The sequence below is a fragment of the Nuphar pumila genome, chromosome 9, assembly GCF_984573655.1.
Source record: "Nuphar pumila chromosome 9, dmNupPumi1.hap1.1, whole genome shotgun sequence".
NCBI lineage: Eukaryota > Viridiplantae > Streptophyta > Magnoliopsida > Nymphaeales > Nymphaeaceae > Nuphar > Nuphar pumila.
The window spans coordinates 110055082-110066514 of NC_143257.1; the positions used below are offsets into that span (position 1 = coordinate 110055082).

At 39.6% G+C, this 11433-nt stretch overlaps 1 protein-coding gene across 1 annotated transcript in view; it reads right to left on the minus strand.

Annotated features, from left to right (window-relative positions):
- LOC149828849 (Calcineurin-like metallo-phosphoesterase superfamily protein) overlaps positions 1-10380 on the minus strand; it is a 117780-nt gene extending 107400 nt beyond the window's left edge. Inside the window, exons 1-5 of the mRNA XM_090016990.1 lie at positions 10245-10380; positions 9927-10154; positions 9459-9580; positions 8225-8285; positions 7811-7951 (exon numbers count right to left, since the gene is read on the minus strand). Coding sequence (XP_089873116.1) covers positions 7811-7951; positions 8225-8285; positions 9459-9580; positions 9927-10154; positions 10245-10376 — 684 coding nt within the window. The 5' untranslated portion in view covers positions 10377-10380. The remainder of the gene's footprint in view (positions 1-7810; positions 7952-8224; positions 8286-9458; positions 9581-9926; positions 10155-10244) is intronic.
- Between the last annotated feature and the right edge of the window lie 1053 nt (positions 10381-11433).

Below are 11433 nucleotides of genomic sequence, written 5' to 3' on the forward strand. Positions count from 1 at the left end.
CTCATCTGGAGTATGAGAATCTTGGATATCCGGTCTTGGGGAGACTGTGAGGATACAAAAACTCCGTGTGCATTGTTGCCCCTGAACCCGATATTGAGGTTCTTCTCCTGGCCACGGTTTTAGGGAGAATCCGTCACTTTACCCGGGAGTGGTGTGTTAGTCACAGATGTGAGTTTATGGTACCAAGGAAGTGGCACTTGTGGGCGTGGGGTGTCCCTTGTGTCCCCGACATTAGATGTGGAGGTCTAATGTTCCGATGGATGGTGTTGTTTCCTGATATCGGTCGAGGGCTAAGTTGGAACCCAGTAATAAAATACAAATTGTGTGTTAAGCTATCCTGGGAACCTACTTGACCTCGGGGTTTGTACCCGTTTGGTGTATCCGCGGGCCACGGTAATTAAAAAGAGGAACTTAAAGATGTGTGCATCTAATAGGGCATGCATATGGAAAGATGGAACTTAAATGAAAGATAACAGAAGAAATCATGCATTGCACATAATCATGCATTTTTCTGTTATGCATTAGATCATGCATGTTTCTATCATTCTTGATATCATGACATCATTTGGTGGTAGCATACGCTTTACTTCGTGAAATCATGCTGAAAGGTTGGTTATTTAGTTGTTGATATATGACACTGTTTACTGTTATTGATTGGTGAGTAAATGAAATCATTGGTAGTTATGAAAATTTAGATGTTGAAAATTTTATATCTGCATTCACTCAAATCACTGCATGAAATCTTATCCATGTTCTTTCTCTCATCTGGTTTCTTTAGAAGTAGCTGTGCTCAGAATTTCGGTTCTGACACCCTACTTTGTTGGTTTTTCACAGGAAATGGTGAACAGTGAAGTTGGACATGCATCTGGGGATGGATGAGTTATACTTGGACTTGTCAGCTTCAGTAGAGGATATTGTGGCTCTTTCTTTTGTCTTTCAGTTCTTTTAAATTCTGCAATTGTTACTTTACTTTCAGTTGAAGAAAACTTTGTCTTTGAAATTTTATTACTCATTAATAAAAGAGTTTTAGTTGGTTGATATGGATGATAATTGCAACTTCGTTTGTGGTGTGTGGTTATCCAACTGAAATTGGAACTGTAGGGACCCCAGGTCTCTGGGAAGTTTTCCGCAACTCTTAGAAAAAAAAATCAAAAAAAAAATTCTGCATTTTTCAAAGGTAGGAGTTGGGGTCGTTACAGGTTTGGTATCGAAGCCACCACAAAGACTTGCAATTTTATCATCTTGGAGTATTAAATTTTTATTTTTGGTATATGAGTCCTGTCCTGAAGCATCGACAAGTGTGACTCGTCCTCCAGAGGAGTCTTCTTCACTGGTATGTTGCTTAATACTTTTGCTTACTTTATATAAGTCCTGTGTGATTATGTTACTTAAAAGTTAATGTTCTTTGGTGTGAATTAAAAGTCTGATGTGATTCGGGAACGAATACTGTTCATGATCAACCCTAAAGGGGTAGTGTCCATAATAGTCTAATTTGAAAAGGTGGTGCATTGTAGATGTCGCACTATACCCGTAGAGGCGCTTCGTCTTCTACTGCTGCTCCCACGAACTGGCAGGAGGAAAGAGATTTCATGATGGAGACCATCCATACCCTGACAGAGACTATGGCGGCACAAGCTGCATAAACGGCCCAAGCAGCCCAGGCTGCACAGGCAGCTGCACAGGCAGCCGTGCAGGCAGCGACTCGTGACCCTCCGATCAACATCGTTCCCAACGCAGGTGGCGTTTCGTTCGAGAGGTTTCTGAAGTTGGACCCGCCTTCCTTTTCAAGAAAGGCAGACCCGGAGGCTGCCGAGAGATGGGTCGAGGAGATTGAGCGGGTGTTTGACGTCTTACTTGTCCCTGAGGAGAGAAAGACACCCTTTGGCACGTACCGCTTAAAGGGCGATGCCATGAACTGGTGGGACACCCTGCGAAGGGTGAAATTTGCTGATTGGGATGAGATTCCTTGGGAGACGTTCAGGGAGGAGTTTCTGGACGCCTACTTTCCCCCTTACGCCGAGGAGCAGATGCAACAAAGGTTCCTCGATCTGACTCAGGGGAAGAGTTGGGGGTTTTCGACTCTTAGTGTCGGTCATCCCCAGATTTGGGGATTTTTGACACTGGCCCTTGAAATCGAGAGGTCTTCGACTGTAGTATCGGGTAAACCCAGTTTTGAATCCCGATTTTCATGGTTGAATAACCCGATTGGGGTTTTTATTTCGGTTGTTGATTCACCCAGATTGGGTTTCAGATTCTTGTTGATTAAGTAATCCCAGATTGGGAGTTTCCGGTTCTTGGATTCGATAAACTCAGGTTTGGGGGTTTTCTTTACAGAATTGGTGAGCTGATAATGATTGTTTTATTCAGAACAATCATAGTATACATGTGTTAATATATATGTTGGCCGATTGCATCTATAAAAAAAAAATGGTGGATTTCGGATTTTTCCTAACAGAAGGGTTTTGTTCACGTTATGAACCTATATATATATATATGAAAGGGGTATCTCAACTAGGTCGAACTTGTAGTTCTTGTGAAACCATTCACGATTTATCTACCTGTGCATTTATGGCATATTTGCTTACTGTCTCTTTAAACTCGATCTGTTAAAGAAACTGAATCTGTCCTTTCCTTGTGGATATGCCTCTCAGTGTAAACTCTAAGTAGCTATGTTATGATCTTACCTGCCTTATATTGACTGATGTTCGGAAAATCAAGGTCTCACCTTCTGTAAATCGAATTTCAGAATATAGGAGTAAATGACAAGCAAATACAATACATAATATAGTGAGTCAATGAAACTAAACCGGAATGCTTTACCTGTCATACCTAGTTGTAAACATGTTCATCTGAAATCAACATCTGTGGCCGTTGAACCAAGTTTTAAATGGATATTTCGTTGTAACCTGTATAATTCTAGTGAAAATTCTCGTTATTTAATGTTAAATGCATGATTTGACTAAGGTATATTCATTTGGTTATTATGTGAATAGCTGATGAGGATGTATGCTTTTTCATATATGTTGTTCAATACGTGGTGGCATCGAGAGTATTGATGGCTAGACTGAATTGTCTATATTTTTAGCTAGGAGGATGGCGGGTCCGGGATTGGTAAGCCCGACCATCCTCTCTAGCACACACATAAACTTACACTTCTACCTGGTGAATATGTGAAGTATTATCTTAGCATATCATTTTACTGATCTTACAATCATGAATGTGATCATGGATAGGTTATTGACATTTTTGTGAGCACGTATGCTTGATGAGAATCTGTAATGGTACATGTACACTCACACATTCAAAAGAAGACATGGGTTGGTTAATACCCGTAGGTGATGTTAGGTAACACACATATAGTGAAAATGCATATGATTGATAATTGACATGCATATGATTGGGTTATGATTGCATGAGTGTACATGCTTTTGGCATTATTGGCATAGTGTTATGGGTAAACACTACTTGGTTTTATTATGTGATGCACCGATGGACTAAATGGACCATCATCGGCCTGGAGAGCCGTGTGTTTGTTTTCTTTTCACGTATAATTTGACTGCATCACTTACACCACATAAGTTGGTATGGCACACTACTACACTGTTCTTGTGGTCTTTGCGGGCTGGAGTCCCGAAAGAATTCTCGTAGAGGTTGATGCGAGCTTTTTCACTTTACTTTTGCATATTGTGTTGCAAACCTAAAGAAATGGACTTAATTAAAAATATAATGAATAAGAACAGTGTAATATACATTCTGGGATATCTCATCTGGAGTATGAGAATCTTGGATATCCGGTCTTGGGGAGACTGTGAGGATACAAAAACTCCGTGTGCATTGTTGCCCCTGAACCCGATATTGAGGTTCTTCTCCTGGCCACGGTTTTAGGGAGAATCCGCCACTTTACCCGAGAGTGGTGTGTTAGTCACAGCTGTGAGTTTATGGTACCAAGGAAGTGGCACTTGTGGGCGTGGGGTGTCCCTTGTGTCCCCGACATTAGATGTGGAGGTCTAATGTTCCGATGGATGGTGTTGTTTCCTGATATCGGTCGAGGGCTAAGTTGGAACCCAGTAATAAAATACAAATTGTGTGTTAAGCTATCCTGGGAACCTACTTGACCTCGGGGTTTGTACCCGTTTGGTGTATCCGCGGGCCACGGTAATTAAAAAGAGGAACTTAAAGATGTGTGCATCTAATAGGGCATGCATATGGAAAGATGGAACTTAAATGAAAGATAACAGAAGAAATCATGCATTGCACATAATCATGCATTTTTCTGTTATGCATTAGATCATGCATGTTTCTATCATTCTTGATATCATGACATCATTTGGTGGTAGCATACGCTTTACTTCGTGAAATCATGCTGAAAGGTTGGTTATTTAGTTGTTGATATATGACACTGTTTACTGTTATTGATTGGTGAGTAAATGAAATCATTGGTAGTTATGAAAATTTAGATGTTGAAAATTTTATATCTGCATTCACTCAAATCACTGCATGAAATCTTATCCATGTTCTTTCTCTCATCTGGTTTCTTTAGAAGTAGCTGTGCTCAGAATTTCGGTTCTGACACCCTACTTTGTTGGTTTTTCACAGGAAATGGTGAACAGTGAAGTTGGACATGCATCTGGGGATGGATGAGTTATACTTGGACTTGTCAGCTTCAGTAGAGGATATTGTGGCTCTTTCTTTTGTCTTTCAGTTCTTTTAAATTCTGCAATTGTTACTTTACTTTCAGTTGAAGAAAACTTTGTCTTTGAAATTTTATTACTCATTAATAAAAGAGTTTTAGTTGGTTGATATGGATGATAATTGCAACTTCGTTTGTGGTGTGTGGTTATCCAACTGAAATTGGAACTGTAGGGACCCCAGGTCTCTGGGAAGTTTTCCGCAACTCTTAGAAAAAAAAATCAAAAAAAAAATTCTGCATTTTTCAAAGGTAGGAGTTGGGGTCGTTACAATGTTTGAGTTCACGAACCATCCGGTAAGCCTGTCTCTGCGCATTTCTTGGCATGAAGTAGTTGCGCAACTCTACTTTGAAGTCGTCAAAGGTGTCTATCACACATTGACCCCTCTCCATGTCATTGCGCTTCCGCCTCCACCAAACGATAGCATCACCATCAAGTAAGGCCGCTGCAGCCTTGATCCTCAGATCTTCGAGGGTCACATTCTGGATATCCAAGTAGTCTTCTACTTGGAACAAGAAGTTCTCAATGGCCTTGCTGTCGCGAGAACCATTGAATTTTGCGGGTCTGGGTACATCAATCCTTGATGGTCTCTCACCATTTCCGTCATTCAGGGTCACCGTCCGCTGCAACGTACGGTTCCTCAACTCAAGATCGGTCACTGTAGTCGTCAACGAAGTGACCTGCCCCATTAGTAAGTTCACCTGCTCTTGCAGGCTCGCCACCACATCATTCAATCCATTGAATGATTCACATGCGCGTGAAATTGCTTCATCATGCGAAGTCACATCTTCCACCAACTTGTTAACAGTTGCAGCCAACTCTTCTTGGCCCCGAGGTGAACCCATCTCCTCAGCTTCGGCAACTGCCTTGCCTCTGGTGTTGCGCAAGTGTTGATAAGGCGCCACGATGTCTTGCTCACAAATCGCAGCCTGTCGGCGTGTCTGTCGACACCGACTCCGGAGTCCCTTCCCCAGCACGAGAACGGGCTCTAATACCACTTGTCACGGGCCTATTTCCTTCAATGGGCCAGCGCGGCGCGACGGTCCTTCCTTACCGCCGCAAGCCTACTCGTCAGCTCGCTTGCCGGTCGCGGAAGCTTGTAATCAGAGTGCAAGAGAGCAAGAGAGAATAGAGGGAGAGAAATTGCAATCACATAAAGCAATCACAACGAGGGTGAACAAAAGAAAGCTCAATGCATTTAATTCATTCACAATTTTGCCCGCAGGCTATTACAGTTCAAGTATACGGGCTGCCCCTTCGGGGTATTGATTTACCTGAACCGAGCAGCTTACATCAGACTCAACAAAAGCAAAACAGACTCTAAGCGCAACTGTACACTGTAAGTCGCAAGGGAACAATTCTGGTTATGTATATTAATATATTTTGTGAAAGCATGTGTTTGTACTTGCATAATGAAAACATCTTATTAGTAAAAGAATTAAACATATTTTTATGTATATTTTGTGTTTTTTTTTAATTGGGGTGCTGACTAGTCCTCGACTAGCCTTTTTATGGGTCCACCGACTAGGCACCGCCTAGCACTTTTGACTACATAATCACCATAAGAAATAAAAATGGAACACAAGTATTATGAATGAATAATTTCATTAAGAATAAAATTCAAAAATACATAGAAGAAATTCAAAATACAAAGAACCTCACTATAAAACACTCACAAAGAACCTAAATCTACCCATCACTCTAACACCTTCCCTATGCACACACACTCACATATTTATAAGAGAAGAGGGAGGAAATGACAGATTAGAGAGGGAAAAAGGAGACCATACTAGCCGTTAGAAAAGGTCCAATGGCTAGTTTGACTAGCTGTTGGACCTAGTCCAATGGCTAGTTTGACTAGCTGTTGGACCTAGTCCAATGGCTAGTTTGACTAGCTGTTGGACCTAGTCCAACGGCTAGATTTCTAGCTTTCAACAGCTATTGCAAGTCAACCAAGGTTGACTTAAAGTATATATATAGGTATATATATATATATATATGTTAACAACAATAAGAACCTTCCATTGTTGTAAATGGCATTTTTGCATTTGTGCCCATACTTTTAATATATAAGATCAAGAAGCCAGTCCTAGCATTATTGCTGGAAGTCTGGTTACCCCAAAGCTTTCTTCTCTCTCTCCCTCTCTAACATCTTCGAAATTTATGCTTGTTATTGCAGGGCATGGATCCCTATGCAGTTTTCACAAAAATAACACCATATCTTTAACAAACAAGCATCTTTGGCCTAAATACAGTTAAGAAATAGGTCACTCACAAAGTTGTGACCATGTCAATGGGCCATATTGCTTTTCATGATGATTGCACTAGGAATTCTAAACAACAAAATTAAGAAGTCCTAGTAAATGAAAATACAAACTAAGACATATAAAGAACAAAATAAGAGTGTATATACAAAGATGGACTTCTCTAAGATAGATTTTGTAATGTCAGAAGCACGCTCCCATTTATAAAGTTTTCAAAGGAAAATGCCATATTCAGCATCGTATGGAGGACATTTGTAATAAGATGCATAAATGCATTAGCATAAGAAGCACAAAAGAAGCCTCTATAAACTAAGACATATAAAGAACAAACTTAAAAGCCTATATACAAAGACTTGTCTATGGCAGATTTCAAAATTAGAAGAAACATGCTCCCATTTATCAAGCTCTCAAAGGTAAATCCTATATTCAGCATCATATCAAGGGCATTTATAAAAAGATGCACAAATACATTAGCATAAAAATGCACACTGAAGAGGCAGAAAAGAAGCCCCAGGCTTATCAAATACACATATCATCTAACAGATTATATAATGAAGCAGTTTAATGGACCATAGCCACCAGAGGGAAGCAATATGTCCATACTCCATACTAAAACAAATTTAAATGATACAAGTCCAAGCCACGGACAACACAAACTTGTTACAAACTGGCGACAACTGTTAACAGATTAGCAAATAACTGCAAAGATTGGAAAATCAACACTCTAAATTCCATAAAATGGATTTACAACAAACTGTAAAGAATGGAAATAAACAAACTAGATTCTATAAATTGGATTTCACCTATTTCAGTCTTGATATAAACAAAGTGAATTTAAATTTCTGAATTCTAAGGTACCTGAATAGAAGAGGCAATGATGGTAATCTCTGTTGCCGAAGAAATTAATTCATTTTCTAACCAAATCCACTGGGAGTTCCCCAACATGCTTCCATCACTAGAAATAGGATCTCTATGGTATCTTGTATCCAGAAGAATTACCTGAAGCGGAATAGGTGCCATGTCACTAAATGTACTCACCAATATTCATTGTAGCTCCCAACCGTATGAAACATACAAGCTATTTCCAGGTCACTAGATGACCTTTACAGAACTTATGTGCACAAATACCGCAGACTGCTAAAAAGAGCATAGCCAATGCACACAAATGCTTCACACTCTTGAGGGTAACTCAAGGGTTAACTCAAGATTGTTGTTTCAAACAAGATATATTCCAACAGCAATTGCAAGACTTCATAACATCTATTTCCCAACCTTGATTTGTCTTCCCTCTGGACCAAACACATATGAAGCATATACACCAGCCTGCCTACGCCTACACATGGGAGACATAACAAGCACATCACATTCAGTTTACTATAAAGAAAAAGCTAAAAATATAACAGGAGACTAACTATTGTACCATGAAGAATGAGGTCAAACATAAGTGGGAATCATAAGACTGATTGCATCAGTCGGTATGACATGATTCATAAGCTTCAGCTCAATATAATTCATGAGTAACCACTAGTTAATGTCACGGCATACATCCTCATGCACATGCATGCATACACCAACACTTCAATAAATCTAGCAGTTCTATAAACTTGTAAGGATAAAGAAAGGTAATGTTCTGTGAAAAGATCAATTTCAGTACAAAAGTCTCTTAATAAAGATAAGAAATTTCTACCATAATATGATTAGTCATACAAGCTCTAAAAGAGTTAAAATTGTAACTTAATTATTCTCAGCATGTAGTGGATATCTACATGAACCATGTATGATCAATATGTAAGCAGTGCGGTAGTCATTCTTTCAATGATGAAAACCTGAACTGTCTTCATAGTTTTATGAGTAAACTTGTTAGCAATGAGTATGTCATTTAGATACCTAGCTGGTGACAGAATTAAGAGAACATCAATACAAGCATACAATTTTCTAATTACAAAAAATTCGGTATATCTCCCACCAACCTTTGCTATTTTATATTGAGCCCACTAACCAGGAAAGTACACTTGGAGGAATCTTTCACATTAAACACACACATTAAGGTAAAAACTAACAAAAGTGTCAAGTGAACATTTGGTCATAAGAGAGAACAAGGAAACACCAGATTTAAGTTGTTTGGCCTTTAGCCTACGTCAACAGGTGGAGGAGCAAAAAATCCATTATCAACAGCAAAGGAATACAATCTTGGAGAAAGAACTCTCAATAAAGCTGTAAAACCCCAAATACACCCGAAACATACACTTCTTAGCCTCTCTGAAGGTGGCTCTCCCTCTCCTAAAAGAAAAGAAAACCCTAATCGGGTTATGTGGGAATTGCAAAACAGCCGAAGCCCTCCATTACCACCACAAACCTCAATGCTTCAAATTTTCTCCAAATTTGTCAAATCGGGTAAGAAAGCAAAGCGGGCCAAGAATTTAAGAAACACATAACACTGGCCAACAATGTTAATCTTCAAAGAGAAAAAAAAAACACTTCATGTTCTCCTATAAACGAGAACCACCTTTGGCTGTCTTGTGGTTCATCTAAGAAATCTAGCATCAGCTTCTGGTTGGTATCCTTCCGCAGAAACTCTTTTCCTGCATTGTTCAATCCGTAATCATGATCATCCCATGTGCCGACAACCTGCACAAACCTCAGACACTTGTTTATCTTAGCCAAAGAAAGCATTACAGAGTTTAGACAAAGAATCCACTTTTCAAACATCAAGTAACCTCAACTGCATATAGTTAGCTCGCACATTGCAATCGTCCCAATGGACGTAGACAGCGCGTGTGGTTCTTGAAGAAGATTAATAAATATACATTAATATACCATAGTTTAAACATGATATTAATTATTCTAAATTACTGCCCCGTCTCTGTGATGGTATGAATGGAAACATTAATACAAAAAATGAGATGCACACACGAACGAACAAACAAAATTATAGGATTCGAACCACACTCCGACGAGGTGAGTATGCAATTACCCGCGTTTTGCTTCGAAGAACAGAATACCCGGGATTGCTCTTAGCTTGGCGGTATCTGGATTGCGTTTCCTGCTCCGAGCTCGGGTAAAACCTCTCCGTATTCTTCCACGGACCGATCGTCCTCTCCCTGCCGAAGATTGCAAACGGTCTCCTGTTGTCTCCATAGATGTTGTCCCCCAACCATATGAAGACTTGTGGATCGAATCTATTAATAGCATCCCATATTGGCTGAAAACACACACACACACACAGAGGAAAAACAAAAGGTAAAGAGAGGAAAAATTGAAACCAAGAAGAAGAAAATCATTGATGGTGCACCTGAGGGGCACTTTGATTGGAGCACGAACCGAAGGCGATTCTAGAAACCAAAGCCGGTGATTGATCAGATTTTGAGATGAGCAGTTGGAGGAAGAGGATGTGAAGGATGAGGAGGAAGTCGTTGTGAGCCATTTTCCTTAGGCTTGTTGGCTCCGTGAGAGAGGAGGAGAGCGATGGGAGAGTACAAGTCAATACGACCATCAGGTCGAGAGATTCGAGACAACTTTTTTATCCGAGAAAAAAGAACGGTGGGAGCACAGAGATGCTTTCGCGGTAGTTGAAAACTTGAATGAGGTGTAGTTAATTACCACTGCGGAGGGCAGGAGTTTTAGTTGAACGTGTGGAGCTTCAGATTTTCAAGATCGACCAGGCGCAGTTCAACTTCGAACATTTTGCTCCCGTTTATTGTATTGATCCGAGGGAACAAGTCAGGTGTTTGATTCTTCTTGCCTTGGTCTGCTTCTTCTGGGCGCCTCTCGTAACCAACAAATTAGCCAAGAAGAAGGTGCGTGCATGCACAAACTGACAAACTTCCCTCGTATATCAGAAAGTTATTCTTGTCAATCCTCCTTTTTTTTGACGTTTTTTATCTGAAAAATGACCACTGACTTTGTAGAATGGCCTGATTTCGGAAATGCCCCACAACCGTATCTATTCTTAATTTTTTTATAATATTTTTGTCCTTTCATAATATAGCACCACGTTTGGAAATCATTTTTGTAAATAAACTTCTTATAATTAAACATTCTCTAGTAAATATAGCATGACCTTCACAAATCTTTTTTGTGATTGTTCCCAAAGGTGCAAACCTCCTTTTTATTAATTTCACATAAGGTTTGTGGATCTCATGATCTGCAAATATATCTTGACATTCGCAAATAGGTGTTGTGAATGTTTTTACCTTCGCATGTTAACATATTCAAGCTTGGCAAGTTCGTGATACACATTTGTGAACCTCATGACTTTCGCTTATATAACCATGCAAACCTCAATTAATTAAAATTGCATAAAGTCAAGATGTATATAATGTACGGCTTGAATGTTCTTACATTGCATAATGCCAGGATGACATTTGCAATGCCATTTTGCAAATGTTATTACCTTTACATGTTACTACAGTTCTTTTTCCATTTTTTTTGTTTATCATTAAAACACTAACCCTTTTTCTTCTATAATCCTAACCATTTTC